General features: G+C 49.1%; 2 protein-coding genes across 9 annotated transcripts in view; one reads left to right on the top strand and one right to left on the bottom strand.

Moving 5' to 3' along the window:
• Positions 1-183: 183 nt before the first annotated feature.
• Positions 184-4,172, bottom strand: LIAT1 (ligand of ATE1). Its single transcript, XM_075771360.1, is given in 4 exon segments — positions 184-1,549; positions 1,552-1,968; positions 3,133-3,339; positions 4,040-4,172. Coding segments are annotated over 3 exon segments (630 nt in total). The 5' UTR covers positions 3,311-3,339; positions 4,040-4,172; the 3' UTR covers positions 184-1,514.
• A 2,435-nt stretch (positions 4,173-6,607) lies between these two features.
• The window catches only part of RPH3AL (rabphilin 3A like (without C2 domains)), a 59,066-nt gene continuing 45,638 nt past the window's right edge, over positions 6,608-20,035 (top strand). For 2 of the 8 annotated variants that reach the window (XM_075771386.1, XM_075771382.1), the window contains exons 1-3: positions 8,574-8,688; positions 16,417-16,528; positions 17,903-18,046. In XM_075771386.1, the coding sequence (XP_075627501.1) occupies positions 16,452-16,528; positions 17,903-18,046 (221 nt within the window). In that variant the 5' untranslated portion in view covers positions 8,574-8,688; positions 16,417-16,451. Of the gene's footprint in view, positions 6,753-8,461; positions 8,689-11,746; positions 11,906-12,293; positions 15,471-16,416; positions 16,529-17,902; positions 18,047-20,035 lie in introns of those variants that run through there. The other 6 variants (XM_075771379.1, XM_075771381.1, XM_075771380.1 and 3 more) reach the window with 6 other exon arrangements.

Below are 20,035 nucleotides of genomic sequence, written 5' to 3'. Positions count from 1 at the left end.
GTATAGTTTTATTTTTAAAGATAGTTTCTGGTATGGATGTCAGCATGTCCTGCAAGTGAAGCACTTACCCTTTTCAAATATAACAAGTATTTAACCAGACAAGAATTTCTTTTTAATTTTGTTGAAAAATGTAGATGGCTCAAATACTATTTTAGTAAATACAGCATCAAAATAAGACTAGAATGTCTTATGTATTAAACCTCATAAAACCAAAATAGATGGTTACAACTATTGTTTCAAGAGAAATGCTGTCATGTTTTTCTGGATACTTAATCTGTTCTCTAAACCTTTCTGAATTTGCAGGCGTGCCGATTTTGTTACTATCTCTAGCAGAGTAGAAATGGATGCAATTGAACACCAGTTAACTAATTCATAATGGGATTTTTTGCTGACTTTTTATTGTTCATCTGGTTATCTGCTTGCAAAAGCTCTAGATTTGCATGTAATGACATTATTGGAATCTAGGGAGCTTTGAAGCTATTCTAAGGCATGCCGCTGCTCCTGTGAAAGTCTGTGCAAGCATTTGAGTATCATGCAGTATTTAAAAGTAGTAAAGAGGAGAGAAGCCATATATAAACATCAATTGTTGTCTAAAAGACAGTCCATTTGAAGAGCCATTAAGAAAAAACTTTAAAAATCAAAACTATCTTTCAGGAGGGCTTCAGGAAAAACTTTCTCTCCTTTCAGATGTGCCATCCAACTTCTAAATACTTCCTTTAGTGTGGCCTGGGCTGTTTCCCTTTAACATTGTAGTAACAGTCTGTGTGAAAGGTGTTCCTTTACTACGAGAAGTTGAAGTAGGGAAGTACAAGGCTGCCTACTGCTTGACGTGATTTTTAATTCATATTGGCCACATGGGCTTCTAGCTGGTACATACCATGACAAGGATAATGCCATTGTTATAGATGTGCTCCGTATTCCTTTAATATATGTTGTGCTTCTCCAGAATGTCAAATCTGAGGGTCTGATACAATGAATTTTTATAACAAAATAAAATACTGTACCTAACGATTAGATCACAAGCCAGGAGATGAAGGCTGGATTCCAGTCCCCATTTTGCAGCTCACTCAGATTCAAGTACCAGGTGAGTTTGTGTGCCTGCAAATCATTTTAGCCTCCAAACAAGGTATCCAGTCACTCAGCTGCCCACACTCGGTTTCCCCATCTGCCAGAAGGGCTGTGCTTGCTGGTTTCAGGACCAGCGCTTCACGATGTGGATACCGGAAAAGCTCAGGTGTAATGCAGTGAGTATTATTTTGAAATAAACTGGTAGCAATAACTAGGGATACTCCAGGACAAATAGGCAGTATGGAAAGGAGCACTTTGAACTGTTGAAGTAGTCTGAGTTGCATCCATATTTTAACTACCAGGTTGGTTTGTTTTTAAAATATAAATGTCCTGTTCTCCGCACAGATATGTCAGTGAGTAATCGGTGCTAAGCTACAGAACTTGTTGAGAGATTCTGGGTGACACTGCTGGCTGCAGCTCAGAGACTGTGCTAGCTCGCTCAGCGTTCAGGACCAGTTCACGCTTGCTCCCCCAGAAAATAACTGCAGCAATCTTCTTTACATACTGTGTGATTGCTGCTTGTGCATGACGCCCTGCGATGAAGTAATGGGGAATGCCTGACAGTCGGGCATGGCTCAGCAGGCAAATGTTGCTGGATATACAATTCGTACCGTTTCCTTCTGTTCATCTTATAGATACGCAACCTTTCTTCCTCTGCTACTGGATCTTCAAGAATCCCGTCCCATCGAAGACTTTCATTAAACTGAGCAGAAAGACCTTGGTCTGTTTGACTGGAGTCCAAAACGGTGGAAGTTGAGACGACAACCTTGTTTATTCCTGCATCCTTCTGATTCTCTTCCTCACTATTTTGGGCTGAGTCAGGGTTCCTCCCAGGACTTGGGATTTCAAGCGATGGAGGGGAGCAGGCCTGCTGCTTTCTGGTTTTGTGGTGGTGTGTATCTGTTTAAAATGATAAACGCTGTCAACGAAATACATGCATTGCCTCTGAGGCTTTCCTGCTTATTTCATAAAGAGGATGATGAGACAATTGCTTGTTGTGCCTTTACGAGCCCTTGAATAAGAAATCAAATCTATAAGAAAATATTAATGGCCTAAAAATCATATTTTTAAGTGGGAAATATATCTGGCTAACATAACAATTCTCACACCTGTAAAATGTATTTATTAAGGCTGTTAATGCATTAATAGCACTTCTACAGTGGCATCAAGTTCACTGTGCTTGCCTAACTCAATTTACGCAGGAAATTGATTCTTAGTTGTTGGGGATTTTTTTTTTAAGCTGTTATCCATTAATACGGCAAGCAACGTGGTTTTGGTTTTTTTTTTTTTAACAGCACAATTTCTGGAAACTTTCAGGCACCTTTCATACTAAGATACTGGAAATGGACGGCTATTCCTTTACACGGAAGATTTTTTGAAATTAACCTCCCCTTTCTGTAGCTATAACAGCACCTCAACCCCACTGATGGGAAGTTAGATCAGTGCCATGACTCATGCCTGTGGAATGGCGACTATTTAAACAACTATACTGTAGCTTACCAAAAGAAAACCACTAAATATTTACAGCATCCCAAATCTTAGGCAGTTTATGAAATAATTTCCTACTTCTTGACAGATGTCTTATGCCTCCTACTGCTTATACTGTGTAGTTACATGTACTTAATCTATTTCTTTTTTGGATAGATTTGTAGCTGTATATGAAAGTATAAGTATAAACAGGCTACAGGTTCAGTGAAAGGTTTTGAAGTGCCATAGATGATTTCCTAGGGAAGGTTGTTTTTTTCTCTCTCCACAGCAGTTGTCCCCTCGGATGGAGGGAGAGCCGAGCTCCACATCCTCCTGCTGCACAGACAGGTGAATCCAAGCTGCCTTCCCACCCACGCACGTGCTCTGGCTGTGTGTCCCTTCGTGTCAGCGCAGCATCAATGGCACAAACATGCCATAGTGAGCAGTGGTCACGTACCAGACTGCTGCAAACGGCTTCGCCTGATGGCCCTTTCCCTCCCCAGGCCTGCCCGGACCCTGTGCGGGGCGTTTTGGGGACGGCTCCTGGGAGCACAGTGGCCTTTGCCCACACCTGCTGTGGCAGCCAGCCCAGCTCACCTGCCTGCACGGTGGTGGTGGTGGAAGCGGCATCACTCCTGCACAGCGGCTGCTGCTGCTTCTTTTTCCGTGGTGGCTTCGTGCCAGGGGCCTGCGGTGGAGGAGGCCATGGGCAGCCCCTCGCCCCCCGCTGCCTGCCTGCATCGCTCTCCTGCCTGCGCGGCCCTGCAGCAGGCATGGCATGGCGCCCTGCAGCCACCCTCAAGCCTGGTGGGGAGCAAGGGAGGGGAGGTCAGCAGCCCTGGCCCAGCCTCACTCCTTGTCCATGACCCCCCCTCCATCTTCCCTCCCCTCAGCACCTTCCCCCTCTGTCTCCCCTCAGCTCTTCCCCTCAGCGCCTTCCCTTTCCATTTCCCCTCAGGTTTCGCTCTCCATCTCTCCTCCCCTCACTGCTTTCCCTCTCCATCTCCTCTCAGTGCCTTCCTTTCCTTCTCACCTTCCCCCTTCACCTCTCCTTCCCTCAGCACCTTCCTCTCCATCTCACCGCTGCCTTCCCCTCCGCTCCCCTCAGTGCCTGCCCTTCAGCGAGGTCTCCAGGGAAGGCGTGGTGCAGCGGCCAGCCCAGGCTTGCCCTCTTGGCCAGGGGCCCAGCGCCATTGCTCTCTGTGAACAACGCTGTCCAGCACGGGTTTCCTCCTTTGCACTGTAGGTACTGGGGCTTGCCTGAGGTAATATGGTCGCACCAGAAAGAATTGGCTTGTCCGAGGTAGCATAGCCCTGGCAGGAGGTGAAGTATTGCTGGGCTGTGAGGTTTGCAGCAGAAGGAAAAAAAATCAAACCTGAATCCATTGCAGGGAGAGCAGCTCTCAGGGTCCTTCCCAGTACCTCAGCCCTAAAGGCGCTGAGGGAAACTCCCCTCTCCCTTCCCTCCTCTCCTCCCTTCCCCACATCAGAGCAACAGAGATACATGTGAAACAGCTTCTGAGGTGGCAATAGCTCTCCCGAGTGTTTTGGGGCTGGTGCAATCCTCAGATCTCATGCCCTCGCTGCTGCATTGTGGTGGTGAGTGTTTTAACAGCCCCATCCATGAGGGAGACGAGGTGAGCCTGGACGAAAAGCAGTTGCGCGAACTCTAGCAACAGTTGCTGAAGCGATGCACTGCTTATTTGTCATCCTCTCCCTGGAAATAAGAGGAGGTTTAATTCTGGTTTGGTTGCTTTCTCCCCCTCCCCGCCTGTCTCTCTCCTTCTCTCCTGATCTATTTAGATGTGAAATTTGGCAGACGCTCACGGTTGCATTCAGACAGGTTGTGATGAAATCAGGCTCCCGGGAGGCTGCTCCCATGGCAGATCCCTGGGCTACAGGCAGCACTTCTCCGACTGCCGCTAATGGTCTGATTTCAAAGTGTCAGCAGCCCGGTTTTCGCAGTGATGGTTATTACTAATGCTGTACAGCAGCCAGCAGGTCTCCAAAGCCTGCGTGTGGATGAAAGGGATGGTGACACAGGGCAAAAAGGCAAGGAAAGCGGGAACAGCAGTGATGAGATGTAAATAATTCATCCAGACTGAAAAGTGAGTATAATATTTTTGGAGAACAGCTGAGGGAAGGGGATTACTTGTACCTAGTGGTGGTTGTTGTTAATTTTGTTATGATAAAACCTGACTTGCCAGCAGAAATTAGAGCCTGGTGGTAGTGGCTGGCCTGAGCTACACACAAAGAAAACCATCTGACAGCTCCTCTCTGCAGTACTGGGACGGGTAGGACGAATGTTCGCCTACCCTTCTGCTGCTGCAGTTGGCTGGGTACTGAGGTGCTCCCCAGCAGCAGATAATTTTATTCTGAAGGGGCATCGTCCCCAGGGAAATCCCTTACTCTCTTACTGCTTTCTGTCACTTTTATCTTTGTTCCCCTTTTCTGTTTAGACTGAGAGTCAAAACTCTGCCGTACCCGGCACAGCAGGCTCCAGTCTCAGTGGATGTTCTACCTGCAACTCACAGTAAAAATACTAAGAACAAACTTTCCAAATCCTCTGAAGGCTTCACTGCATCTTGGAGGTGTATATCTTCTAAAAATAAACATATAAGAAATTAATGAAATAAAAGTCCAATTTGTAAACCCTTGCCAGGAATGGTAATTGCATTTAAGCAGCAGATCTAATCTATATATGTAAGAGTTGTTAGATTTGTCTTTCAATTTGCTTGAATATTCCTACTGTCCTCTTTAATTTTAGCTTGCTTGTAAAAGTAAAGGTACCATTGTATTTGTTTCCTTTGGTGAGACGGGGTGTTATGATGACACCCCCCCCCCCCCTCCATTCAGTATAAAATCTGGGTAATGCAACAGGCAGGTGCCTCCGAGAGATTTGTGAACGTGCTTTATATCCTGACTGGAAAAATTAGTGGTCCATAGGCAAGATTGTTGTTGTTGTTTCTCAGATTAAGGACTGAATCACTGACCTTTTTACTGAGGAATGATAATTAGAGGGAAGAATACAAATTGAATCACTGAGGACCAAATAGAGGATTGCAATCAGAGTAAGAGCTTGGAGAAAAATCCTGGCCTTCTTGCTGTGAATTGTAAAGCAGCTAGACTGAGCTGGAGTGGTCAGGGCGATGGGAAGGGATGAGTGCCAAATGCCTCCTTGCCAGGTTTTGAGCCAGTGTCCCTAGGAAATGGTCTTTCAGAGCTAAGCAGCCAGCCAGATTGGCTCTTGGCTATTCTAGGTATTTAAAATTGCTAAAATTAATACTTATTATTTGTGTATTAAAACACTAATTGCCCACCTCAAATTCTTGTGTCAAATGCTGAACAGACAGGTGAGGAGAATCCTCACCTGAAGGAACCTGTGATCCAACCAGAAACAACACCCAAACCGTGCAAAGCAGATCAGCAGTGCAACGCCTCAGCTCTGACTGCCCGGCAGGACATGGCTGAGAACGGGAGCCCAGACCCCCAGTTACCAGTCCAGCATCCAAACTGGGAATCATTTCCTGTAGCACGCCAGGATTGTTACAATTAGGATTGTTTTGCTGTACAATAGGGCCACTATTAAGCATCTGTACTTCTTCTGGAGGACACCTTCATGCCCACGAGTTTAACATCTCTCTGAAAACGGTGGTCTTTATTTTTTATTTATTGAGAAATGTGCCTGTCCAAGGGCGACACAGAAATGCTGCTCCCCGACGTGCAATTATGTGCTGTGCTGAATGGAGGCTGGACCAGCTCGGGGCATCTGCGGTGCCACTGTCAGCATGGCTGATAGGCCTGCAGGAGAAGGTTGCTATCTGTCACAGTCCTTGTCGTGCGTATATTTAAAGTCTCTGGCAGCTGTGATCTGGTGAATAATTCAGTGAAACCCATCATCGATAAAAGAGAGATTTTGAAGGGTTCTTTGGGTGGAATTGGAAGTGCCTGCTTTCTGAGAAACTAGTATATTAAAAATTGACTTCAAGTTATCAGGATAAAACTCATATTTAGCCTTTTTAAATTTTTAATGTAATGTCATATTTATTCTCTGTGACTTCCAGCTACTAAGGCCCAGCCTTGCAGTCAGCCTCTGAAGCATCTGTCGTTCTGTGGGGATCCCGATGAGCAAATTCAACAACAGAATGGATACAGGCTCTGAGATGCGTGTCGTTTCCTGTGCCTATTGCTCCTGCCAGTGCAGCTGGTTAAATAAGGTAATTTATCTTTTTCCTGAAGTTGGCTGAACCGTGCGTTTAATTTATTTATATTATTGACTGTGTGGAGGAGTGCCCTGGTGCGAAATGTCATCTTCAAGTGCTTTCTTCCACAGAAATACAGCCTCTCTATTAATGCAAACACTGCTTCCTGTGATGTATTTTTCCACACTTGCCTAAACAAAGAAGCAAAATATACACTCAGACTTGAACTTGATTTAGGTAAAAGGTGGCTCAGGGTCCCTAAGCTTATCCTGAGGCCTTGTGGATATATGGAAGGGATGGGGCTCGCAGGGCCACCAGGTTTCTCAAGAGCAGGCTCTGAACAGGCAGTAAAAGCACAGACTGAGAATTTCTTTTCCTTACTCATTTCCTTCTTTCTTTTTTCTCTCCCTCCCTGTCACATGGCAAATTTACTCACTGCATCCACTGGACGTTTAGACAGTAATAAGCCCTAATTTCTGTGTTCACAGGCTAGTGCAAAGGAATAATTGTTTTCCTGTGGTTTTCTGTTGACTCGCAGTGTGATCCCAGGCTGTCACTCCACCAAGCACTCTGCTCCCCCCCGCCCCACCCTCCCTGTGCTGCACGGCACAGTAATTAGCACTCGTACAGCTCTCCAAAATGCCAAGCAAGATGTGTTTTATTACGATGAAGCATGAGGGAGTGGGCTACAAGCAGTTGTTGAAAGCAGAAAAAAACCCACACCAGCCCCTTGGTCCCTCACTCAGTGTGCAGTGAGTTGGTTTAAACAGGTTGGCTGGGCTTATCTTGGCACGTTGGGTCCACGTTCCGTCCACGTTGGGTCCACGTTGTACCTGGTTTGCAACCCCTCCTGCAGACTGAGCTTCTACTGACACAGGGAGCCCATTCACAGGACCGTCCACAGCAGTCCTGGGTGGAACAGCTTTACTATTAAAAGAAAAAAAAAAAAAAGTGAGACCAAATTGTGCTGGTGATCCCAGGGAACCTTCTGTAGCTGGTGTCTGTGGTTAGGATCGCTCTGAAGATTTGAGCCCTTCATTTTTCAATGATACAAGCTCCCTGTGGTTGTCCCCGGCCCAGCAGGTCACCTTGCTTTTCTATGGGTGCTGTTGTTTTGAACTTTTTTTTTCCCTGCAAAATTAATTTTAGTGGTGGGGTTGGTTTTTGCTTTGCAAGTGGGGATTTTTGGTTGTTTCTTGGGGTTTTTTCCCTTCAGGGTTTTGGTTTGGGGTTTTTTTGTTGTTTCTTTGGGGGGAGGGTGCTTTCTTTGCATGGGTTTTTTGTTTGCTTTGGGGTTTTTTTTGTTGTTCTGGGTGTTTCTTTGGTTTTGGGGGGTTTGTTTTGTTTGGGTGGGTATGTGTTTTGGGTTCGGGTTGGTTTTGGGTCTTTTTGTTTTGTTTTTCGGGTTTGGTTGTTTGTTTTTGGTGTTTGTTTGTTTTTTTTCCTACCGGCTTTCCTTGTTTAGAGTTCGGGTTTGTTTTTTTTTTTTTTTTAAGTGGGTTTTTATTCCGCCTTGGCAGCCCCCGGGCACGGCCTAGCCGGTCCCACCGCACACCTCGACTGCTGCCCCTAGTCCTCCCGGGCTGTCCCGTTCCGAGTCCCGCAGCTCCGAGCCGGGCCTTGGAGGCGGCCGGCGCTGGCGGGGCGGGTGCGGCGCGGCGCCGTCAGGGGGTGCCCGGGCCCGGGGCGGGGCGGGGGGGGACGCGGAGCGGAGCAGCGCGGCGGGGCGCGGAGCGGGACGCGGAGCGGGCGGCGCCGCCGGGGCTGGAGGAGGAGGAGGAGGAGGAGGAGGAGGAGGAGGCGGCGGCGGCGGCAGCGCGGCGCAGGTACGCTCCCCGTTTCCGCGTTGGCCACGGTGGGGGCGGCTCCGTGTCGCGTCCCAGCGTGGCCCGTGGCGGAGCCGGCCGCGAGTTTTACCGGGGCAGCGAGGCCGGGTGCGAGAGCGGGACAGGTGGGTGAGCGGGGAGGACGCCGCGCCGGGGGCAGCGGGTGGTGCAGCTCTCTGCCGGGAGGGCGCACGGGCGCTTCGTGCGGAGTTTGAAGGAGAGTTTCAGGTGTTGGTACGTGGTGGATACCTGGAGGGAAAGCGTGTTGTCCGGGGCCCGTGGGGTACGGCCCCTTCCCCTGGCGAGCTGGGACAGGGGAGCAGCTTTTGGGGGGCCCTGGGGCGCCCCGACCCGGAGCTCCACTGGTGAGAGAGTCTCTTAGCTAAAATGCTGCCGAAAGCAGCTCAGAAACACAGCCAGGTGAACTGCACAAAGCTGAATTTAGGTGGAATTCAGCCTCCTGAAGGTAACTGAAAGTAATTGGCGGGGGGGGGGGGGAGGGAACGAGCCAGAAGTGGGAGGCTGAAAGTGATGTGCTCCATCGAAAAAATTATCAGCCCTGGCGTGCTTTTGAGAGCTGTTGGGTTTGTGCATGTTGTGTGGTGGGAGCAGCCATGCACATCTTACATGGGATGGATTGTTGTGGTTCTTTTGGGCACTCTGACACGGGGTGATGGGTGCTGTAAGAATAACATGCTGTGCCCACCCCAGGGTTTTTAGTCTACTGCAGCTTGAGTCAGGTACTCCCCAGCATCTGGTCAAAGTCCATGGCTTGCTTTTTTGCTTGTACCGACAATGTTCAGGGTGATGAAGATCTTGGAGTTACAGCTGGCCATGCTTATGTGTTGTTCAAAGGCTTCCTAGGATGCCTAAACCCAATACTTTAGCTGAAGGATGCTGACAAAGGGTATTTCGTCCTCCGGATGTGATGGCAGGCCTGTGGCTCGGAGCTGTTGTGGATAGCAAGTTTTTGGCAAGGCCTGGGGTCAGGCTGCTCAGCAGTTTCTCCACCGGCCGTGAACACGCTTTTCCTGGTTCACTTGAGGTTACCCGCGAAGTACGCTGGCACGTGGTTCTCCTGCAAGGGATTCCTTGACAAACGCTGGCCCGTGCTCAGCACTTTCCTGCTATGTCCAATTCATTCTAAGAAACTTGATGCTTCTCAGGAGGCTGGGAGGTGCCACCCCCACCAACCTCCAGATGAAGAAGGCCTCCTGAGCTTTTTAGCATATCACAATAGTGAAATGAGTCTCTCTAATTGGCCATTTAGATGCTAATTTGATTCTCCTAGGCCTATGCCAGATCAACCTGCCCCAGAACGTGAGTCAGAAAGAGCCTGCTGTCTTCATGAATTATTCACTTTGCAACACCTGCCTGGCTGGGGATCAGAAGGAAATAGGGCCAAAGTCTGATAAATAAGTATACACCTTGGCAGGTGGAATAGTGCTGGCTCTCCTCCCCAGCATCGTAGGGTTCTAGGGAGCCGGAAGACTGCTGTGCTTGGGCAAAAACTGGTTCTTTATAGCTTACCATATATCAAGTAGCCACGCCAGTAAGTGCCTCTCATTAATACAGGATTGTTGGTACCGTATGTCGGTTTCCCTGTAGAACTGATTTTATCTTCTCACTCACAGGACTGCCATGGACCTCCAGGGCATTGTATTTCATGAGCTCTTTAGCAAGCTCTGTCTTAAAAGCAGTTAGGCTTCTTGCCACTGCTGCTTGGATTGGGAAGCCGCGCTGGTGCATGGGACCCTTCTTTGTTTTCTTCCCAAACTTCATCCTCACTTGTTGCTTTTCCGACTTGGCCTTACGTGATAATGACACCTCTCACTTTCTGTGTGCTGTGGCCTGTTTGTATTTAATTTGGGCTGGGCCAAATACATGATCTGACTACATGGTTCTGAATGAGGTTTTCCCTATTTTGCTGGCGCTGGTACTGCTTAAATTGAGCTTTCATGGTGAGACAGACTGGAGAAAGTCTGTCTGATTGGGTTCTTAAGTTGTTGTCCCAAAGCTTGCCAAGGCTTTGTGGTGTTTATTTGGACATTGTGTTTTCCTTGTCTCTGTTGGCCCAAGCCGCAGAGCTGCAAGTCAAGTCTGATCATATTGGATTCCTTGTGTCGCTTGGCTCTCCATCTGCTGTTAGGGGTTTGTGGGGATTTGTCGCAGTAAGAAATGGCAAAAGGCCGTTTCTCAGCTGTGTTCCCGTGCACCAGCTCAGCTCTCTCCCTTCCTGAGAGTGGGCAGCAGGAAGGTGATGAGAATCGCTTGGCTCTACCGCACTTGTGCTTCCTGCTCGCTCAGCCCCTATAAAATGTCGATGTTTACAGCAGGCTCCTTTGCCACTGGAGGGGCTGACAAACTGCTAGATGTAGGTGTGAAAGGGCAGTTCAAAGTGGTTTGTGTGTGAGGAAAAACTTTTATGAAGCCCTGATTCAGGCCAGCGCTTGTACAGGCACAGTTACTCCCCTTCTTTGGCTCTGAGACTTGGCCGTTATCTTGAAAGTCAAGTGTGTGTCTTCTATAGCCACAAGGGTTATTCTGTCACTTTAAAACAGTCGTGTGCTTTGAAATACAACTGTAGCGGTAGGATCTTTAAAACATGAGGGGAAGACTTGCGTCTGGACTAAACAGCCTTTCCCTGCCTGCTCGTACTTGTCACCCTGCTGCGTGACTAGTGTCTGGGAGGAAAAGGGACTGGCCAGTGGTGGGTGGGAGGCAGAGGCTGGGTTAACCTTATCTATCTCCGCTAGTCATTTATCCTCTGTCATAGCAACAAGAGCAAACACTCACTTAGTTGCTAAGGTTTCCCAGGGATAATGGGGTCTGGTGTGCAGAGCAGAGAGTAATTACATTGCCTCTTTGAGGGAGCAGCAGCTAAAAGGAAAAACAGGCCAGCACGGTACCTGGTGCAAGCTGGGAGTCCTGGGGGAGGTGACGCCCTCAAAGCAGGCGAGTTAATTACACCGGCACAGCTCGGCTTGGGAATTGGGAACTTGTCTCTGGCCAACTGTTTAATTTTTATTTTTTAAATGAGGTATTTAAAAAAAATTGCCTAATTAATTTCCTATAAAAAACAAATTAATATAGACACAAACTGCTTAGCTGAAATAACCAGGCAAATGAAAGCTGACTGGAGAGCTCCTTATGGACCTGCATAGGACATTTTTGCATTTGCAGGGTTCGGAGGAATTCATGCTTCGTGGGCACCTGTAATCAGTCCAGCTGCAGGAGGGCTCGTGCAGGCTGTGCTGTCGCTGCCGTGAGGAGGTGTTTTCTCCTGCAATGACTACCTCAATGTCAACAAGACCCTTCAGTTTTAACTTTGATGTAGTCGAGGTAAAGTCAAAACGTGTTTGAGGTGGAGGAGTGGGGAAGGGACTTGGTGTATCAAAATGATGCTAAAAGTGTACATGAGCTGAAAAAGCAAGCAGATAAATTTGGGACAGAAAAATGTTAAGGGTATTAAATACAGAGCTACAGCCTGGCTCAGGGAGTGCATGATCCAGGAATCTCTGGAGGCTGGGAGGTCATTCTGGAAAAGTATTGCTGTGTTGAGCTCTGTTCTTGTACTCTTTAAGCATCTGCTCTTGGGGCTGGTCAGATAGCAGGTGCTGTGCTCACTGGATTGTTGGCATGACCTGCTATGACTGCGCTCCGTTATTAAGGTAAAGATATGTGATGTTCATGTTGTTACTCTGCTGAGAAAACTGACTTTCTTTCACAGAAGAGCCTGAAATTCTTTGAAGAGCATCATGTCAAAGGGCTGTGTATGTGTACTCCTGTCAGCCAGGGCTAGCTCTGGGATGAACCGACGTGGCAACCTTCTGCCATCACGGCCACCATTTGTAGTTGGTGCCAAATGTACTGGTTATTGGAACACGGATCAGGAGTACATCCAGAAACACCTCCTGCTGCTGTTCTGCTGCTGCTTCGGGAAGGTGTGCTGGCCACAGGATCCATGGCTGTGTGGTTTGGTAGCGTGGAAGAGCTGCTGCACAGCTGGCTGCAGCCCACCTTCATCCTCCAGGCCAAGAAGTGGGGAAGATCCTGCTCACTTTGCTGTCTCATTGTTGTTCTGCAGGGACGTGGGGCCAAGTCACCAGTGTGACCCTGCCGCTGTTCCCTTTGCTCAGACCCTACCGCAAGATTTCTCCCTTGCAGACTGAAGTCACGGTCTCTGGCTGCAGAGTCTAAGTCTCATCATGGAGACAGCAGAAGCAGTGCTACGTCAGAGCTGCAGACAGAGTTGTGCTCAGTTAGGCATCATCTAAAATGCTCCTGGCCCCATGCAAATGGTTGGCTCCCTGCGGAGCAGCACTCCTTCCTTGCAGTGCTCCTTAGCTTCTGTGCCAAGGGCAGCCAGGTGGACTCAGATTTAATGAGGTTTTGTTTCACATGACTTCCTCCATCATAGGAAAGGAACAAACAGGTGGAGGGTTTTTAAAGCAGGTCATAGAGTATCGATAAGAGCTCCCTTTTAATTCTTAATTCAAGTAAAAAGCAGAATCTTGGAGTGGGAAGTTTTCTTTCTTTAATACTAAGTACTTGTGCTTCCCCTTTATTCTGTATGCAGTGTACTTGCAGGGGGACTAAGAGCTGTGGATTTCTCTTGCGCTCTCACTGCTAGAGACTGGCTGCTTCTGCCCTTTGTCAGCTTGTTGAGAGGAACAGAGAACAGGGAGGGGCTGGCTCGCTGAGGTAGGTGCTAACTGGAGCATTTTTGAGAGAGGATGCAGTAGAGGCTGACTGCAAAAGAGAGATGTTTCACCACAGCCTGGAGAAATGACTCTCTTGGCTGGCGTGGTTTTGTTATCTTAGTGTTTCTGATTAGGCTGATTCCACTGTACTTCTTGTCCTGTACAGAGATAAAAGAGAGGGTGTTTCATGCCTTCCAGATACTGGTACCATTTCTCTGGCATCATTCCTGTGGCCGTGCAAAATATTCCTTTCCCTCCAGTCCTGCTAGTGCTCCTGTTCCTGCCCCAGCAGACTGTGGCCGGCAGTCCCACGTCATTCTTGCTTCCTTCTCCAAGGTGGTTGTGTCAAACCACACCGGGCTTTTTTCAGAGGCAAAGGTGCAAAGCCACCTGCAATGCCAGTTTACATCAGAGGGAGCAGCAGATACCCAGTGCTGCCTAAAGAAAATGCTCCTGTAAATATTTTAGAGGATAATCTATCGGAAAGCTGTTTTGGGATATGATGGATCTCTAGGCTGTGTTTTGTTTTCCTCCTCCCTTTGCAGATGCTGCTCAGGGAATGGTGGAGAACAGAAACCGTATGCTGAGTAACAAGAGGCAAAAGAGCATGACATCGCTTGTTTTTGTTCAGTCATGCTGAGAAAAGCGCACTGTGGTCTAAGGCTGGAGAATGTGTTTGGGTCTCTCCTGAGAAGAATGCTTAGCTGATGTGCTCTATTCTGACTTGCCTTCCTCTCTGTTGGAGCAGATAAAGCTCTGCAGAGGAGGGGCAGATGTATTCAGCGCTGCTTTCCACCCTGAAGGCACAGCTGCTGGCAAAGCAAACTCCTCCGCCCTGACCATGGTGTGGGGCTCATCTCCAGCTCTAGCTTTTATGCTAAACATCCGACGGCTGCCAAGCGCCGGTCACGTTGGTATGGTTGTGTGCATTCAGCCTCGCCACTGGACATTGTGTGGGCTGTGCTATTCTTCAGGTGTGCGTGAGTGGGTGGGAAGAGTATGTGGTATATCTCAAGAGTAATTTAATATATGCATTTGTGTGTGTGGGTACATGTGCATATAATCCTGTAACAACACATCACAGGCTTGGAAAATATCTGGAAAATCGTAGGTCAGCCGTTCTGTGTGAAACTGTAGTTTCTCTCTGCTTCTAACAGTGACCCGGGGGCAGGAGCCTCTGTATTCTTTCTCTGTTTTGTGAGCTGCTGTGGAACGTGTGCAAGGACTGCGTTCTCTCCTTGCTTGAGATCATGAGGAAGATGAAAAGAACAGGAGCTGCTTCTGGGACAAAATGGAAATGCAAACCAACAGCATGTGTGGCACTGAGCAGAGCGGTGAAAGTAGTTGGTGAATCGAAGATGCCAGGGTTCAAAGGTTTCTTCTAGGGATGATCCCTTTTAAAAAGTGATCACCTTAATTAATGTAGTAAAGGTTTAAATAATTGTCTGCGACATTTCTGTCTGTCCTTCCTGTCTCAACCCTCTTTCTCTGCCAAACCTTTCTTGCAGCATCCCATCTCCTCCATGCCTTGCTTTACTGTACAGACCGTGCTGCTGAGCTTTATGCTCAGTTGTTAGAGCCTTCACCCTTTTTACGCACCTGTCCCCCTGCACTGAAATTTGTGCTTCGTGTGGAATTCCTCCTCTTCTCTCCTGCCTGTTGTACATGCTGAGTTTTCAGACTCTTTCTAGATATTGGAAGGTCAGAGAGGAAGGAACTGGTTTGTTGTTTGTAACTGTTTGGGCTCTCGAGGCTGTTGTGGGGTTTGGCAGAAGACAGCTGTCAGTTCTCTAACACAGATTGGTCTTTCTGTGCTGGGGGTTGAGTGTGGCGTGTGTGGCACATGCGAGCTCAGCCTAGGGAGAGGGAGAGCGATTTGCACAAGCTGTGTGCCTGCCTATGTAAGAGGGCCAAGGCCACGCAGCCTGTGATGCCTCCGAGCCTGGGACAGGAGCAGAAAGCTCCGCGTGTCAGCAGTAGATAGCAAGCGGAGGTGCAGCACGCTGAACCACGGGCACTACTGGGGTTGGTGCGCTGTGGATTGGGACTGGAACATGTGTTTTCTTGGGAACTACTGCACAGTTGGCAGGTGCTATACCTTGCCTGCTATTGTATCTGATTTGTGTTTGCCAAACAGCATGAAACACGTTACCTCTGCCCAGCAGGTATGGTTTCAAAGCTGGCAAGTGTCTGTTCTGGGAAAGGTAAGTAGTAATACCTGGAAACTTATGCGTTAGGGCTCATGAGACACTTGCTCTGCTGGAGAGTAAATCCAGCTGGAGGAAAGCTCAGTACATCAAGATCAGTTTTGCCTCCACTGAAATCTTTTGGTTGTGCCTGTCCCTTGGTGCTTTTCTTTCATCTGAGCTGCTGGTAGGACTTGGAACTGCTTAGCTGCAAAGTCTCTTTTGGGGATGCGTTTCTCCCGTGAGCGTGTGGAAGTTGGCTCTTACTGCCTTTACTGATCAGTTCACAGTGAGATTGTCATTGAACACGAGGAATCACTGGTGTGACCGTGCTGGTTACAGGAGCTGCAGTAGGAGGTCTGCTGAAAGAGGTGCTGTCTTAAACATCAGAGAATGCAAACAAGCTGCTATTGTAGGCTGTAGTTATAAATATCAGGCTATTATGGAGGCAGTTTTAATGAACGAAATGACTTGCCACTATTCACGCTGATTGTCGCGTGGGTTTTTGTTTGTTACCCCATTAAGAGGTAAAAAAGGCAACTGTAGCTTCTTTGTGTCCTTTAGAGTGGCTTTCTCTGTCAGTACTGGAGCATCGGGGCTCTAGAGGTGATGGGACAGAGATTATTCTTACAAACAATGCTTTTCTCTAGTTCGAAATGGAGAATCAGAACTGACAAAGAGACTCTGGCTTTTTGCAGAGTACCATAAAATCTAAACTTGCAGCCTTGCCTTCAAGGTATTGGAAGGCATTTATTGGCTTATATTTTATGAGGATGATGGTATGTTTTTATTGCTGTCTATGGGTGAGAGTCTGTCTACTTCCACCATGTGCGACGCTAGCAGATCACCTTTGCCAGAAGAGCGGCCCTTCGGAATGGTTAATAAGGCTGTGCCTAGCGCTGCCCTGTGCTTTCTTCAGGGTGGGGTGGCAGCTGTGCTCAGTGCTGGTGTTTGCTTCTTACAGGTGTGATCCCTGCCTCTCCTCCCCAGCCTGGTGCCATGGCCGACAAGATTTTTGGCAGTGGGACGGGCCAGTGGGTGTGCCCCAACGACCGGCAGCTGGCACTGCGTGCCAAGTGAGTCCTCACCACCCCCCTCCTCTCCTTCCAGCCTCAGCTCCGGCCTGAAGGGTTTCCCAGGATCTCTGTGGAGCTCTGGCCCACCGGCCTCATCCGCAGCCTGGTTGGGAGGCAGGAGTTTGCCATGTCATGCAGACCCTTCTGTACCCTAGGAGTGTGCTGCGGGGTGGGACAGGAGCCTGCAAAGCTGAGGCTCGGTGCTTGGCTGCTGCTCGGAGCTGCCAGCCGGCAGTGGAGTTTGCAGTGCGGCTGGCGTGTGGTGGGAATCCATCCCACCAGCCCTCCCCTGGGTTAAAGGAAGGGCTCGGAGGCAGGCTTGTATCTCTGCAGCACCCTAAATATAATTGATAGCACCCCCCAGCTGCCAGCACTCTTTTGTTTTAGGAACTTGTCATTTGATCTCATTTTCCCCTGAAGTTAAATTACTGCATAACCTAAAGACAAAAGGGATGGTGATGAGTCAAGCACTAGAATTGCATTTGTTTCTTGGATGCTTTCCTTCTCTGGCAGCCAGTACCCTGCCACTGCCACCTCTGCTCTTGTCTGAACCTCTGGGGTCAGCCTGCTGCAGAGTGTTAGAAAATAGGAGGTCACCCTGCGTCTGAAGGGACTGCCTGAGTGTGAACAGTGCACACTGCTGCCGCTTCCACAGCCTTCACCTGAAAGCCTCATGGAGACAGCTGTGTCTGATAGTGCTCTGCATTCTGCTAGCAGCTGTGACTTTATGCCGTGACTTCTTAACCCCCACTGAATGGTAATTAATTGAGCTGTGAAAGCTCCTGCCTGTCCCCAAGTGAGCTAAGGAGAAATATCTGCTGCTGTATGTGAGGCACGGAGGGAAGCAGCTTGCTGAAGTCCTCGTGTGGGCCTGGGTTAGACCAAGGGAGGAAGCTGCCAAATTTGTATTTCCAAGCGTGTCTGGTGCTTTGTGTGTTTGAACCTGAGGATCTTAGAAATGTGTGATCTGGAGGGAGGAGGGTGCAGGTAATCCCTGTGTTCTGGAGTCTGCTGTTGGCATTTGTGGTGTCTGGCATCAGTCCCCATGTCGGCAAGGATGCCCCAGAATAGCCAGCACTAGGTGCACTCGTTTTCTTTGTGGGCAGAACCAAACAAGAGTGAGGACGTGGAGTGGTAAAATACAAACTGGAGCTGAAAGGGAAATGAGAGGGCAGGGAGAGAGAGTGCAGCACTCAGTGCTGCTGGGGGAGTGACATGGTGATCTGGTCAGTGAGAAGAGACTCCTGCTTTGGGCGTTAGCCAGAGAACAGACTTCTCTGATGGAAGGCTGACTCAGGCTCTGTGTGCCTGGCTGGGCAGGGGTTTTGTGCTTTCCTTTCACAGTTTAATTCTGCCCTCCACCCCCTCCCACAGGCTCCAGACGGGCTGGTCGGTGCACACGTTCCAGACTGAGAAGCAGAGGAAGATGCAGGCTCTGAGCCCGCAGGAACTTGAGGTCATTCTGGAAGTCATCCGCAAGGCGGAGAAATTGGACCTCATCGAGCAGCAGCGCATCGGGTACAGTCACGTTCATTTGTCCCCTTCCCTCAGAAGGAAAGGTCAGTGCAGACAGAGGAGTGGCTCTCCTGGCTGCCTGAGCTCAGCCTCCATCAGTCAGAGCATCCCCCTTAGGTCAGTTATTTTCCCCTCCCATGTTGCTTGTTTGGAGGGGATGAGCGTTGGGAAGGATGTGATGTTTTCCTTCTCCCCATGTCTCAAGCCTTTCTCGTGCCGCCTTTGAGCTGTGGCACTTGCTGTGGTTGCAGCCACTGACACAGTCCCTGGTAAATGCAGCCTGTGCTAAGGCAGCTGCCCCAGCGGCTGTGGGAGAGGCCGGGGAAGATGCTGAGCTGTGCAGCTGCACCCACTGCTAGTGGACGGCACGGCTCAGAAACTGCTGCTGGCAGCACAGTTAAATTTTCCCTTGTCTGCGGCAGCCCCCTGGGATTTTGCCTGGAGCAGTGAATGAGTTTATGTTCTAGTTGGCCAAGTCCTCTGGAAGGGGTTTGCTAGCTTGAATTATTTAATTTACGGGCATCCTTTTCCTTTTTGCTGCTGCAGATTTCCATTTGCTTTCAATCCTGCTGGAGGTCTGGCCTCAGCTGCATCTGTGGTCATCCTACACTGACTGTCTTTAAAGATGGGGAGTTCAGCAGTCCTGCAGCATTTCCCAGCAGTGTTGGTGTTTCCTATCTCACAAACACAAGTGACTCCCAGCCCGTGTCCAGCTTCCTGTCCCAGTGCTTCGCTCTGCCCCCGTGCTTTGCGTGCAGTGGATGGTAGCAAGTGCTAATGAGAACGGACAGTGATGTTTATGTGATACATGGGAGGCCTCAACAGCCCTAGAAGCAGCCAGAGACCCTGAGGGGCTGATTGTTCCTATGCAGTTGTTGGTGTAGCCGCAGAAAGAGAGAGCCTTGCTGTTCCCGTGCTGAAGCATTCTCTGAAATGCCTTTGTTAACTCCTGGGAGTTCTCTTGTGCTGAAGTCAAGGATCATAAACCCACTAATGATGGCTCAGCTTGGCTGCGCTGTCTGACCTTATCACCATAGGCAGTACCTCTTTCAAACAGACCTTGCCTTCCTCTCAGTATGGGACTTGGTTGATGGGACATTAGCTCTAATGAGAATGGGGCTGCATGGATAGCAGGATTGCTTTTCCTTCCTGAGCTGCATGCATGCGCACGGCTGCGGCTGGTCACTGCCTCTGATAAAAATGGCCCGGCTGTTATCGTCCCCATCTACAAATGGATGCCTGAGAATTGCCAAGCAGTGATCTCATGACAGCAGCCCTGCTCTGCATGCTCTCCACATCCTGCATCCTAATTGCTTATCCCGCCTTCCTTTCCTTTCGTAGTCCTGCTGCTACGGACATTGTGCATACATATGTGCTTCCTGTCTTCCAAGCGGGCTGTCGAACGAAGCAGGGAGCAGTTACTGGCATTCCTGTACTGCAGCCCGGCTCATTCTGGTCTGATGGCCTCAGTCTGGTGTTCCTGCTTCTAACGGGATGTAGGCAAGTCATGTGCTGCAGTGCTGCTTTCAGGGACCGTGTGTAAAAATGGAGCAGGGCTTGGCAGCTCTAAGCCCTTTCCCAGTGCTGTCTGACTAAAGCACTAAATGCTTTTCTTGCTCTACAAGCAGGAAATCATTGTGCTGAGGCTGTGTGGCCCAGGTGACATGGAGCTCCTGAAGGGTGTGGGGCAAACCCCCTCTTGTGAGCTGTCTGCCCTGCACCCACAAGCTGAGTCAGGCCTGTCGGTGTTACTCGCAGTTTTGATTATTCTGGGCTTGGTTAGCATCGGTAGGTGGACTTACAGAGGTTTGTATCCCCTGAAGACCAAGAGGCAGCTAATAGGAAACACTGAGTGCAGAGGCTGAAGTGAAAGTACGTATGGTCCCAGCAAGGGGCCCAAAACCGCACAGAAGCAGCAAAGGTAGGCTGAGTCTGGAGCACACGTCTGCAGGTTTTCAGTATGCCTCAGTACCATGTGCTTCAACTTCCAAG

Source organism: Balearica regulorum, chromosome 19 (genome assembly GCF_011004875.1).
Source record: "Balearica regulorum gibbericeps isolate bBalReg1 chromosome 19, bBalReg1.pri, whole genome shotgun sequence".
Taxonomy (NCBI): domain Eukaryota; kingdom Metazoa; phylum Chordata; class Aves; order Gruiformes; family Gruidae; genus Balearica; species Balearica regulorum.
The sequence above is the reverse complement of the archived record's forward strand: the minus strand, read 5'-3'. Positions and strand labels throughout refer to the sequence as shown.